The sequence below is a fragment of the Anthonomus grandis genome, chromosome 13 (assembly GCF_022605725.1).
Source record: "Anthonomus grandis grandis chromosome 13, icAntGran1.3, whole genome shotgun sequence".
In the NCBI taxonomy this organism is placed as follows: Eukaryota; Metazoa; Arthropoda; class Insecta; order Coleoptera; family Curculionidae; genus Anthonomus; species Anthonomus grandis.
Genome location: NC_065558.1, coordinates 19,166,844 through 19,181,118, shown reverse-complemented (window position 1 = coordinate 19,181,118; position 14,275 = coordinate 19,166,844). Strand labels below are relative to the sequence as shown.

The window sequence follows — 14,275 nt, the reverse complement described above, 5'->3', positions numbered from 1 at the left end:
TGAGGGCTAAACTATACAAGAGTCGTAGTAAATACGTTCGTGTTTAAGGAAGAAAAACAGAAATTTAATTTAAAAAAAAAATCACATTTTATTTTGTCTGTAGTTCTAGTAACAAAGAACTAGTCTAGTATAAAATTAGTAGTATTTACAATAAGACAATAAACTGTGACTTGTTCCTTACTAACTTAAAACAATTTTAAATAAATTTCTTAAATACAGTTTTTTACACTCCAAAAGTAACTCTATATAGTTTTTGAAGTTGATAAAGCATCTTGAAATAACTTTAAGAACCCTCAATTGAGGGTAACCAAAAAGCCATGTTTGTACATGCGGAGGCCAACATCATATATTTAGGATTAAACTGGACACACTGAACTGGACCCGGATGATCTGCATTTAATACACACACTTTATATCCAGTGTCGGCATTCCACACATGAACCCTGCCATCCGTGGAACCACTGAAGATAAACTGGGAGTCCGGACTGAAACAAGCCTCTATGGGAATGCCTAAAAGGGAGTTTATTTTTGTATAATCGTCAAAAGGCGTTTTTAAGTTACAAACCTTTGTTATTGAGGTGTCCTGTGAAAGTCTGCAAAGGAGTCCCATGGAAGGCATCGATCAGCCTAATGATAGATCCATTAGTGCTTATAAGTATTGTTTTACCATCTCTTGAAAACTTTAACCCTGTCCAATCGCACTCTTTTTCCTGCGAGAGCTTAAAAGTGACAAAGGGACCCTGAAATAGAAATGAGAGTGAATTTAAAGATTGTTTTTCTACTACTGTGCGTAAAAAACATTTAATTTATAATTTTTCAACAAATGTTTTGATGTTTTTTTTACCGTAAAGTCGTTTAGGTGCGTAAAGTAATTTGGTATTTTTGATTTTTTTCTTCAGTAGTAGAAAAAATTTTGTATGTGTAATTTTACACGTGTGTAAAATCCCCTTTTTTATTTATGGGAATTGTCAAGTTTCCCATTCATAAAAAAAGTGTCATTTTACACACTTGTTACGTAAATAACTATTTTGGTGGTAAGACCAAATTAATAATAATACTAATAAATAATACAAATATATTTACTATATTCTAATGTTAACAATTTATGGGAACAAACAGGGTTTGTTTGTAGCCTCTTAAAGTATAAAATATACAGGGTGGCCCATCGAAAACAGTCTAGCAAGGTTTAATAAACATTTTTTAAACCCTTTTTTAAAAAATGCTCGGACCCGTCGATTTTTGATTTTAGGAAGACAATTTTTTTAATACTTTCAACCCCTTGGCGAGGGTTACAACCACCCTCAAAATCTTAAATAGGAGTGGGGGTCATGTGAAGCTTATTTTAAAGGTCTTTTTATTCTAGTTACAATTGACAAGTTTGAAATTGCGAACTTATGTTTTCGCAGTATGACAGTTTGTCAAAGATTTTGAAACAATACCATTGTTTTACAAAAGCGCTTTGTTTCTTAAATTTGAGCTACGCATCGCCAAGCAATGGAATTCTAAACATTTTACTGGATATTTTAGATGTGTGAGTAAAAAATTGTTTTTAAACTATCAAAAATCAGTCAACAATCCGACTTTACCTTCAGTAAACAAGTTGAATTAGTTATTTCTGTGCCTTTCTTTCGATTCGTTAAAAATAGTTTATTCTATTGCGGAGAGAGTGGAAATGATTGAATTATACTTTATAAACAATCAATGTGCAAGACTAACGGTAGCTTTGTTTAATGAGAGACATGCAGATAAAGAAGTACATCATAGTTCCTTCCTAGAGAGTGACAAAATTTCGGGAAACTGGTTTGGTGGCAAATAAAAAACGGAATATTGAAAATCCAGTGAGAAATGAGGCAGTAGAAGTCGGTGTTCTCGGTGAAGTTAGTATAAAACCCTACATTAAGTACCAGAAAACTTTCTCATGTAACGGGAGTCTCGCGGACCACGGTAAAGAGAATTCTAAAACATAATACATGGCACCTATATAAAATTCAACTTCTTCAAGAATTAAATGAAGATGATAACGACCGCCGTTTACAGTTTTGTGAAATAATGTCCGAACTAATTTCAAATAATCCCAACTATCTTTTAAATGTTTTATGCTTTTCAGACGAATGTTCATTTTTTCTCAATGGCACTGTCAACCGTCATAATTGTCGGTACTGGTCTGACACGAATCCAAGGATCTACCATGAGGTTCATACTCAGCACCCTCAAAAATTAAACGTTTGGGTTGGTATTTTTTGTGATCACATAATTGGACCATTTTTCTTACCGGGAAATTTAAATGAAGATACGTACTTAGACCTTTTGGAGAATGCCGTGAACCCAGCATTGATGGAAATTATGGAAAACGACCAACGCTACCATGAAGAAAATGAGATATTTCAGCAAGACGGGGTATCTCGACATTATGCATTACCAGTAGCAGGCAGTTTCTGGATGAAACGTTTCCTGGTAGATGGATTGGGAGAAGGGGTGCTATCGAATGGCCCGCGAGGTCACCCGATGTATCTCTTCTTGATTTCTTTTTGTGGGGACATCTGAAATCGGAAATTTATGCCACCCAGCCTGAATCGTTAGAAGATTTACGAAACCGCATCATTCATCAATGCCCACAAACACCCAATATTCTTTAAAATGTCCGGGAACACTTTGAACAATTACTGTAGTATTGTATGGAGGTAAACGGCGGACATTTTCAACATTAAATAAGATAATACGTAAGTAGGAACCTGCAGCTCAAATTTAAAAAACAAAGTGCTATTGTAAAACAAACTGAATGCCCTTTCAAAAGATGTATCAGAACACACCCCTTCCCATTTAAAAAATAAGGGCGAACGCCCCCGCTAAGGGTTTGGAGTTGTGGAGTTGAAAATTGAAACTCTAATCATTTTTCTAAAATTAAAAATCGACGGATGCGAGCCTTTTTGTTTTGTAAATCCAAAATTAGCGATAAAAGTATTAAACAATGGTGTTGTTTCAAAATCTTTGACAATAGCTGTCATACTGCGAAAACTCAAGTTAGCAATTTCAAACTTGGCAGTGGTAGCTAGAATAAAAAGACCTTTAAAATAAGCTTGACTATCACTTGACCCCCACTCACAATTTAAGATTTTGAGGGTCGTTGCAACCCCCGCCAAGAGGTTGATGTTAAGGGGTTGAAAGTACTAAAAATAATTGTCCCCCTAAAATCAAAAATCGACCTAGTCCGAGCATTTTTTAAATTTTTTTAAAAAAGATCCCCGAATCTTGCTGGACTGTTTTCGATGGGCCACGCTATATAATATTGTTTATTTATCATATCACTGCCAAAGGAGGTTAGATCTTAGATTCTTAGATTAGATCTTAGAGGTTAGAGTTCTTAGATTTCCAAATACAGAATATCTCTGTATCCAAGTGTATACAATTAAATTTATTTTATATGCCATTACGCATCAATAACTTAAGTAAAACTATATGGCAGACATTATAAGATGGTTATGGTTTTTAAAGTTAAGTCATTTAATTTAATACTTCATAGAACTCTTCAAAAGAAGTTAATATACCAAAAATCACCTATATAAAAGTCGCATAATAAGAGACTTACTTCACATTATTGAAAATTATTTTTAAAAAATCTTTATTAAGTTAAATAGTAACCGTTTTTACAAAAATTGTTCAAAATCTTGCTCGGAGAATCCACGACTCTTTACAAGCTTCTAAAATAAAATCCTGATGTCCACGAATTATATGACCATTGATCCCTATCTATTTTCATGAACTTCTCGTCTTAAATGTGGTGAAGCCCTATCATGTAGGAACCACATATTCAGTCTCAAATTTAGAGGAACATCTTTTAATAATTGTGGCAGATTGTGTCGAAGAAAATTTTGATAACGGTAAGAGCAGTATACAAAAAACGGTAAGAATTCACACAGTATTAGCCGAGAATATCAAGAAATGTGCTTATCAACATTCTTATTTTTTCAATTTTTTATGTTTTTATCTCTTCATTATACAGTTTTTATATAGGTAATTTTTGGTATATATAAAGACCTTTTGACGAGTCCTATATGCAGTTAAAATAAATGAATCAACTTTGAAAACACCCTGTTGTTTCCTTAAGGTATGCCTACCATACAATTGAATGAATAAATCATTTGAATTAATAAAAAATTTAAATAAAAACAACTCTAAGGAGGGTTTTAATAAATTATTTCTTAATATGCCTGATGCTGCTTTGGATATTTTAGTTCAAGCAGTAAATTGTATAATTTTTCCTATTTGCAACTCTAAAGGTAAAGCAGGCTTAGGCAAAAAAACTACATCTTGTACTTAAAGATGGGTATTATAGAGATCGACCTGTAATTAGTTATCTGAATTTTATGATCTTTTTTATAGAACGGTAAAATTCTGCTTGTTATAAATGACCTGGGAAGTTCGTTTTAATATGCATAGACTAACCAAAAACGCCAATGAAGTTGCCTTGAAATTATTTTTGGGTACTCTTAATATCTTTGTCAAAAAGAATTACTAACCAAAACTCTTTATTTTACTGTCGACACGTGTGTCACTAACAATCTTCGGCACATAGATTAAAACTAAACTAAAACCACTTTTGCGCACAAACAAGTGGCCTTATGCGGTATCGAACAAAATTGAAGCAACTTTTGATTATTTTATTTAGAAAAGGCAAACTTTAATAAATTGAAGGCACAACTATTTACGAAGAAAACACCTTTAACAAGAAATACAAGCGCAATATTTAAGGTTTATTAATGATAGTTTTTGTGTAAATATATAAACTTATTTTTAAAAAAAATTTATATTTACAAAATTAAACCAAAAATTCTTAATATAAACACTATAAAACATAAAATATTAATATTTACTCCAGTAACCATTGTTTTCAATTACGGCTGCACAACGTCTGGGCATGGAATCAATTATTGATAACATTATCATCAATCGCCTTCTATACTTTTTCGACTTGTACTTGTATCTTCATGTACTTGAGCCGCATTTCTGATATTTTTTGTTCGAATTTGGTTGTCAAGTATTTTTCACAAATTTTCTGTTGGTTCAAAATCCGGTGACTAACTTTAATGGTATTTTCCGTAAACTATAGCTTTACAATTTTGGCGGTATGTTTAGGATCGTTGTCACATTGGAACACGAATTTTAACGGCATTTCCCATTCTGCATAAGGCAGCATCACATTTTCGATGACGTTTCCATACTCGAATCGGTCCATTTTTCCGCAAATTTTATATATTGGCGCCATACCATATGCAGAAAAGCAATCCCATTACATTAACTACTCCATGCTTTACTGTGGGGTAACATATTTAGGATGTAGTCTTTTGCCTTCTGGTCGACGTATCCACCTCGCACCATCGCTACCGAAAATGCAAAATTTTGATTCGTCGGAAAACAACACTTTTATCCAGTCTTTGGCCGTCCAGTTAGGATGAAAAGTTGGAAAAATTAACCTGCTGTCTCTATTTTTTTTTTAAAGTCAAGTCGTTTTGCTTCAACCAGATGTCTTTGAATTGTTCTTGAGGCATACAACCACCTTCCAGATTGGCTAAAATTTGTATTGAAAAAATCTTAGGATCACTTTGACTTATCCTCTTTACACGCCGGTCTAGTTTTTTAGATGTGTTTCTGTGGCGGCTACCTCTCTAAGGTTTAATACATACATTACCATGAATTCGAAATTTCTTAATAGTTTTTGAAACGACATCTTTTCCGACAGAAAATTGCTTTGCAATATTGGTTTGAGAGACACCTCCTTCATACGCATTTATAATGCGTTCATTCATATTAATTGAAAAATTAATTCCATGAGGTATACTTAAATATATCTCCCCCTATTATCTTTTGAATGCGTTTATATATAAAAAAAATTGTTACTTAAAAGCATAAATAAAATACTTAGGAATAAAAAAGCTCTAATAAGCTGATTTCTGATAAAATTACTCTCTGTTTATTATAACAATTATGATATAAATATATTTATTTTTAATATTGTTGATTATAATACTTTGATAATATTCCATTACTTCTAAAATTTTTTGTGTGGTCTGAAAAAAAAATTATAACATTATGATCATAATAAATTCAATTAAAACTGAAACCTTTAGGAACTAACTAATAATATATTTTAATCAATCAAATAAAAGGAAAGTTTTATTATCTTAATAAAAAATTCTCTTTGACAAAGAGATTAAAAGTACCCAAAAATATAAGAATCTCCATTGGTTTTTTTGGTGATTCTAGGCATATTTAAAAGGAACTTCCTAAATAATTTTAAAACAGCAAAATTATACCTTTCTATAAAAAAGGTTATAAAATTCAGGTAGCTAATTACAGTTTAATCTCTATAATGGGTATTTTATATAAGGTACCTTCAGGTAATTTCTTTTTGCCTAAGCCTAACAATTGCAATAGAAAGAAAACAATATTGTAGTACCTATTTACTATGATATCAGATGGAATCACTAGGAATAATTCACAAAATAGTTTGTCAGGAATTTTTATTAAAGAGGGGAAAATGCAACACAATTTACTGCTTGCAATAAAATATCCAAAGCAGTAACATGCATTTTAAGATATAATTTAATAAAATCCTCCCTACAGCTGTTTTATTTATTAATTTTTAAGTTATATTACTTATATTTATTTCACTATTCCCGAGTTAAAAAAGAAGTTTTGCAGAGGACTGCAGACAAGAGATTAGAAAGGATAAGTGTATTTTTTCATATTTTTAATTTAATATTATTTACCTTGATAATGCTAGTAGATATAACTAGTGAAACAGTTTAAATTAGGTATTTTTATTAAATAAGTAGGTTTTCTCATCTTTTTCAATATCAATATTCATAAAAAAGTTAGGTAGGATATTGAAAAGAAGAAAGGAGCTCAGAGATCAATAGATTAAACCTCAGCTCCTGGGTATATAAAAAAAAATCTATTATAGGTACCTCAAGTAGATTATTGTATTTAAAACTTGAACTTAAATTAAATTAAATATAACAAAAGGTATCATTAAAGATTTAAGTTAATATTTCTTTTAAAAATGTGAATCTATCTTATCTATTTTAAAAATGTAAAGTATATTTTCTTCTTGTTTTCAATATTTGAGCATATGAGGTAGTATTTTCTAAATTGATTTTTACTATAACTGATGTAATACCCAACAAAATAAGGAACTCATTATGAGTTTGTCACAACAATACAGATTCTACTTATGACTCATATGGTTGTATTTATGTACTCTGTGTATAAGTTTTATAACTTATAACTCTTATAACAGGAATTTTGTTATAAGAGTTATATGTCTGGATTCTATGCATGTTTTTTTGAATAAGGGTTCCTTTTTCTTATATCATTTACCATGTACCAGGCTTTTTTTCTATTAATCTATGGCAGTTACCAAATGTTACAATGGTATTATATTTTCAAAAAAACATTTTTTTTTAAATGATGGGATATTGTTTTAAAAAAAATTGTCTCAGCATAAAAATGCCCTTGATTTTTGAAGTGCTATTGGTAAAACTCAAAGAACTTAATTTGGGGAACTAAAATTAGCTATCCTGTCCAAATTTATTGTTAATCTACCAGACCTAAACTGTATTGTAATAACTGCTTAATCAATCAGATGATCATTTTACCATTATATATAAGATTGACAAAGTATAAATTAGGCATTACTTTCTTCAAAGAGACTTTAAGCTTCTTTAAAATTCACTACTTTACCTTACCCTTATCTTTTAAAATTGTACCTCAATATTATTGATAGAGTATTGATTACTAAATATCACTGTACATTACGATGTTCTTAAATTTCACTTTATGCCCTGGCTTTTATTCTTATCTTATACTAACATTAGGCCTTTGCACTCGAGGGCTCCGGAGCAGAGCCATTTAAAATTTGTTTTCAAACTCAAGAGTTCCGCTATGGAGCCCTTGAGTGCAAAGAGTTAAACATAGCTTTTTAAGTGATAATCATTATTAGGAAAGCTTGGTACAGATATTCAATAGGACATGTAGCAGAAGTGCTTCCCATCCTGTGGAGTATCCCAACAGAGCTTCCATCATTTACCTTCATGCTAACTTTGTTTCTTTAAAATATTCAGTAGTTTCTAAAAATAGCTCCTTTTACATACAATCTATCATTTTTATAGCTTACTAATAAAGCATACTTCTTACCTTGTCAAAAGATCTCAAATCATATAATTTAATACATTCAGAATTAACTCCAGCAGCAAAAATCAAACCTTCAGGATCATAAGCGGCAACTGGACGTCCGGACAAATGCATAAGCCCCTGACAGTTGGGTGACTTTAAATCCCATAGCCGTAGTGTTTTGTCCATTGATCCGGACAGGAAAGTATCTTCAACTGGTGACAGACATAGTGAAACAACCTTCTTTGTATGTCCAGGAAAGTACCTGATGTATTTATTATCATGCAGCGACAAGTATCTGATAGTGTCATCAATTTTGGTTGAACTGTGTATGGCAGTGTTCTTTGCATGTGTAAAATGGATTAGGTCGACTCCATATTTTTTACTGTTTACAGTGCGGGCCTGGGTGCCCTTTTCACAATCGTAAATGACAATTTGGTCATCCTCGCTGCACGAAATCAAAGTATCCCCGCTTGTGGAAAAGTCAATGCTGTTTATTTTGTCGGTGTTTTCACGAAATACTTTCGCCACCCTGAAACTGCGGACTACTGGGTCTACTAGTTTCATATTCATTTGAGAAGCCTTGAAAACTGTATCGGAGATACTTTTACTTAGGATAAACGCGTCTTAAACGAAAGAGGGCCTCGATTAGAAAACTTGACATACAACTGTAAGAGATAAGACTACACTAAACAGAAGACAAACACTAGCCAGAGAGACGCTATATCATTTAACCTAAAACCACAACAAACATAACCAAAAACATGACAAATGTCAAAATTGACAGAAAGAATCAAGAACGCAGCATATGTCCTTTCCAGTTAGTTATGCATAGTCCGCGACCAGTGTTATTTATTTGATCATTAGAATGCTCGTATCTCCTAAAATTCCCAATAGTTATTAATATTTTTTTGTCTAGATAATAATAATGAATAAATAAATTGATATAAACTTAAGTTTGTAAGTAAAATCTAAATTGTTTTGACGATCTATTTTTTTCCTCTCACGCATTTGAAGGGCACAGGGGTAAAAGGGGCTCATTGCAATTTTACTCAAAACTGTGATATTTTCAGGATTGATCGTATTTCATATGTACTGTTACCTCCCATATTCCAAACTAGATAAAACATGCTCATTGAAGAGAAAATCTGCTTTAAAAAAAAAGCTATACACGGGTAGAACGAGCTCATTTATCGTGTAAACCGAGCAAAAACAGGCTCATTGTAGAAATGAGCGCGTTTTTTCATGCAATGCGTTTCAACCATGCTATTATTAAAATTAATTTGTTCCAATGTTTAGTAATATTGCGTCAGTTGGTTGGTCTACTACACGAGAGCGTGCTTGTTTGTTTTCTTTTTCTTTGTTTTATCCTTAAAACTCAAAAAGTTCTCATTATGGAAAGTGGTGATGAAGAACTAAACCTGAAAAATAGTGTAATGGAGCCTAGGAGCAAAAAAAGAAAATCTTACGACAGATTAAGGGACGCTAATAAGAAAATGAGACTCCAAAGTCATGAAATGGGCCCTGATTGCAACTGTTTAAAAAAGTGTTTTGATGTTGTACCCAGTGATACAAGATGTAACATATTAAAGCATTTTAACATGCTTAGTTCGACTAATGCTCAAAATTCATACCTTAGTGGCTTAATATCAGTACTTCCGGTTCAATGTAAGACATTGAGAGAAGGTGCTAAGCACTACAGTGCATCCTACAAGTACAGGGTACGAGCTGTGGTAGCAGGTAGCACAGAGGAATTTGACGTGTGCCGTAAAGCATTTATTGCTATACATGGCATATCGCGAGTCTCCTAGATCTGGTCTTGGCTTCAGACCCTGACTCGTACACTGTATCAGTACATGCCCCCCTAGGAACATCGGACCACAAATTGATTACAGTCTCTTGCCAATTGGAGGTTAAAACGCAGGATCCTCCGATGCCGCGGAAGGTATGGCACTATAAATCAGCAGAGTGGAACCATCTTCGGGAATTTTATCGCTCATTCCCTTGGAAAGAAGTCTGCTTTAGAACCAATAACATCTCAGAATGTGCAAACCAAATTACAGAGACGATCTTGGCAGGAATGGAAGCTTATATCCCTTTTTCTACTAAATGCGGATCAAACAACAAGCAATGGTTCAACCTGAATTGCAAAAAGGCAGTTAACCCTAAAAACGGAGCATATCGCAAATGGCGTCAACATCCTTCCATCGAAAATCGGAGGAACTTTTTAGCCTCCAGAAATAGCTGCAAGCGAATTATTGATGAATGCAAAGAGAGTCACAACAGGATCAAAAACACACTGCTAAACTGCCCAAATGGAACAAGATCTTTCTGGTCGGTATCGAAAGCCGTTAGTCAAGGATTTGCTAAGTCGGCCTTGCCACCCCTAACAGCAAATGATGGTTCTATCGTGGTAACAGCAAGGGAAAAAGCCAACTTACTGGGTAAACTCTTCGCGTCCGATTCTACTCTGCACTCGCAAGGCAAAACACTGCCATATTTGCCAAGGGTGAATTCATCGATGGGAGAAATTTCGTTTCCCCAACGAATTATAAATAAAATTCTTAAAAGCGTAGACACCAACAAAGCTTCTGGTCCCGATGGAATTCCAGCCCTAATACTAAAACGTTGTGCAGACGAATTGACTCCTCCCTTATGTAGACTATTCACGGCATCGTATAAGCAGGGCCAATTTCCAACAAGCTGGAAAACTGCTCGAGTGCAAGCTGTACCCAAAAAGGGTAAGAAGACGATGCCCTCCAATTACCGCCCGATTGCACTAGTTCCAGTAATATCGAAGATTATGGAGAAAGCAGTCAACCAACAACTGTTAAGATATCTGGAATCATCTGGACTAATCAGCGATCATCAATACGGCTTCCGAAAGCTTAGATCCACCGGCGATCTTCTGGCTCACGTCACACACTTGTGGACGGAGGCCATGGAGAAGCACGGCATTCCAAGGCATTTGACAGAGTGTGGCATGAGGGACTACTAACCAAGCTCTCCTCAATCGGCATACAAAACTCCTTATTGAATTGGATCAAAAATTTTCTTGAACAACGAACAATGCAAGTAGCCGTCGATGGATATCTCTCCGACAAATTTGACATTAACGCTGGAGTCCCTCAAGGATGTATTCTATCCCCCCAGCCTTTTCTTGATATATATCAAAGATTTGCTAGGAAGCACTGTCAGCTTTGCGGACGATAGCACACTTATTTCCACATTTAAGTCCGCCAAACCAACGACAGCCGTAAGTTCTCATCTTACGCAGCAACAAGTAGCTTCAATCAACAACGATATTAGAGCAATCTTGGAGTGGGGCGGTAAAAATCTGGTCAATTTTAACGCTAAAAAAACGCAGGCTGCAGTATTTATGATGAAGACTAACCTTGTTGGCCCGGAGCTGGTTATGGCAGGGAAAACATTGCCAATATCATGCCAATGCCAGTGTGTCCTGGCATGACCACGTTGCCGGGGTCACCAGGGCGGCTTCCAAAAAACTCGGAGTGCTTTTCAAAACGAAAAAACTGTATACACCAGAACAGCTGCTGACTCTTTATAAGGCTCAAATACGCCCTTCCCTCGAGTATTGCTCGCATGTCTGGAGCTCTGCACCCAAGCATAGTTTAAACCTGCTGGATTCTATACAGAAGAGAGCTATTCGTCTTATCGACAAACCAGAACTGACAAAGAGTCTGGATAGTCTGGAGCACAGGAGAAAGTTGGCTGATCTCTGTTTATTCTACCGTTATTATCACGGTAAGTGCTCCTCTGAGCTGGCAGGCTTGATTCCACCCAGGGCTATTCCGGCAAGAAGGACGCGTCTAGCAGTTGCGGCTCATCAACATCGAGTCCACCTGCCTACCCCAACGACGTCGCTGTATCGGGACTCATTCATCTGGAGAACATCTTCTTTGTGGAACGGGCTTCCACCTCACATATTTCCCGACGCATACAACCTACAGCGATTTAAGATAAATAACCATAAATATCTTCGCTCAAGCACCACTCCAAGAGTGACATAGGACTTTCCTCTTGTGCTTGTGTTCACCATAAAAAAAAAATCAAGAAAAAAAGTGGATATTTTGGTAGCAAGCTTGAAGGAAACAGGCTATGCTCCTGAAGATAAACGAGGTAGGCACCCAAACCATTCTAATAAGCTTCCAGTAGAAACTATAAGCCTAGTCAGGCAGCATATCAATTCATTTAAAGGTCGTGGAAGTCATTATGGCCTGAAGGACTGTTCAAAAATATACCTGTCTGTCTATTCTGAAGAGCTAAACATAAAGAAAATGCATAAAATGTTTAAGGAACTTCACCCTGGCAATAAAATATCGTACGAGTCGTACAGGCAGGTGTTTTGCCGTGATTTCAATATCTCCTTTGGTTATCCACGAACGGATACTTGTAGCAGCTGTGATGAGTTCACAATAAAAATTAAAAACTTAGAATCTGAAAAACTGGTGAAAAACTCATCTGAGGAGATCTTACGGATATCTAGGGAGATGGAGAGATTAACTACAGAAAACGCGTTACATAAGAAAAAAGCGGAAACTTTTTATAGTAAGAAGAGGATGGCTAAGATAAACAGTAAAAAAAATCTAATTTAGAGGCAATTTGTATGGATTTTGCCAAGAATCTTCCAGCGCCAAATATACCAACAAATGATACCTATTACAAAAGGCAGCTATCAACATACGCATTTAATGTTCACGTATTGTCTACCCCTGCGAGCTATTCTTACGTCTATCCAGAAACCCAAGGGAAAAACGGTTCAGATGATGTGTGCTCACTGCTTCATAACTTCATATATAACCATCTAGATCGAGAAGTAAAGCACCTACAAATATTTTGTGATTCATGCAGTGGCCAACAAAAAAATTTTACCTTTTTTCGTTTTCTTCATAACTTAGTCAACAACAAGAAAAGGTTAGAATCAGCTTCTATCACGTTCCCCATTCGAGGACATTCCTATATGGAATGTGATAAGAATTTTGGCCTCGTAAACCAAAAAAGCAGAGCAGATCTTCCCAAAGACTGGTTGAAAATATTAGAAGAATCCCGCCATTCCCCAACTCCATTTACGGTTATCGAGGTCAAGCACACCTTTTTCCGCAGCTGGGGAAAATTTCTTGACAATAGTTACGCAAAAAAGTCGCCATTTCCATCTAGACCAATCAGAGAAATTAAGATAAATAGAGGACCTTTGATACAGTATCGCACTACATATAATTGATGTTGGGAGTCAGCTTCGCTCCAAGGAAAAAACCGAAAGTCTTCGCGATTAGCTGTTCGTCATCTTCAAGACAACGAATTTATGCTACCTGAGTTAAGTTATGAAGGTACACATTTTTTTTATTATTATTAAATCTGTTTTTTACGTATTTTCTTTATATATTTAGGGCAGCTTTCAATATCTGCTGAGAAGTTTCGGGACCTGCAGCATTTAAAAAAGTTTTGCAACAAAGCAGCGCAAGACTTTTTTTCAAACCTGCCGCATCACTAATTAACGAATTGGTAAATTTTAAGGATAAGGTCGGTTTTATAGATCTACAATAGTAATATCTATTATTTTTTTAGGAATATTGTTTGGAGCCTTTCGCACTAACGACGATCGAGGTTATGATTACTGTGAAAGAACAGGCTCATTTCAATAAAATGGACCTCTCTTTCCCCTGTCACTTTTGTACCTGTATGCGATTTTATTATTTTTTTATACTGAATGGAAATACAGTCTCAAAACACTTAGGGAGTTTGTTTATTGTTTTATGTTCACAAAAAAAAAAAGTTAATTGATTGAAAAAAGCAACATAGCGTTCGTAAGCTAAAATTTCAACCTTAAAATCGGTCTGCTGAAAAATCGCAAAAATGCTCATGAGCTCCTGTGCCCTTCATTTTAGATGCGGGTTATAATTTTATAATAAAGTATCGGTGATGTTATTGTGTTCTCACAAAATATAAAAATATTGATTTTAGTACTCTATTATTGGTCGATGATTAAAGACCGTTCGGATTATACTGCACGTAGATAAAATTAGTGATTTCTGAAGTTGCATGGAGATAGAGTTGTGAAGTCCACTGGCTTCAAGATTCTTGGTTC

The 14,275-nt window shown here is 34.7% G+C and overlaps 1 protein-coding gene and 1 long non-coding RNA gene across 2 annotated transcripts; one reads left to right on the top strand and one right to left on the bottom strand.

Moving 5' to 3' along the window:
- Positions 1 to 63: 63 nt before the first annotated feature.
- On the bottom strand, positions 64 to 8,925 carry LOC126744004 (WD repeat-containing protein 82). Its single transcript, XM_050451311.1, has 3 exons — positions 8,194 to 8,925; positions 566 to 740; positions 64 to 510 (listed from the first exon to the last, which is right to left on the bottom strand). Exons 1-3 carry the CDS (start codon positions 8,740 to 8,742, stop codon positions 284 to 286), a joined length of 951 nt encoding a protein of 316 aa, XP_050307268.1. The 5' UTR covers positions 8,743 to 8,925; the 3' UTR covers positions 64 to 283.
- Positions 8,926 to 13,116: 4,191 nt separating this feature from the next.
- Positions 13,117 to 13,870, top strand: LOC126744249 (uncharacterized). Its single transcript, XR_007663090.1, has 3 exons — positions 13,117 to 13,517; positions 13,578 to 13,692; positions 13,756 to 13,870. It is a non-coding gene; the product is annotated as an uncharacterized LOC126744249 (long non-coding RNA).
- Positions 13,871 to 14,275: the final 405 nt, after the last annotated feature.

Bases quoted from the DNA above. Each gene is read 5' to 3' on its own strand.
- LOC126744004 (XM_050451311.1), bottom strand. From the start codon at position 8,742: ATGAATATGAAACTAGTAGACCCAGTAGTCCGCAGTTTCAGGGTGGCG. The intron at 741-8,193 runs GTAAGAAGTATG...TTTCTATTTCAG, and splicing joins ATTTGAGATCTTTTGACAAG to GGTCCCTTTGTCACTTTTAA. The intron at 511-565 runs GTTTGTAACTTA...ACTCCCTTTTAG, and splicing joins AGGACACCTCAATAACAAAG to GCATTCCCATAGAGGCTTGT.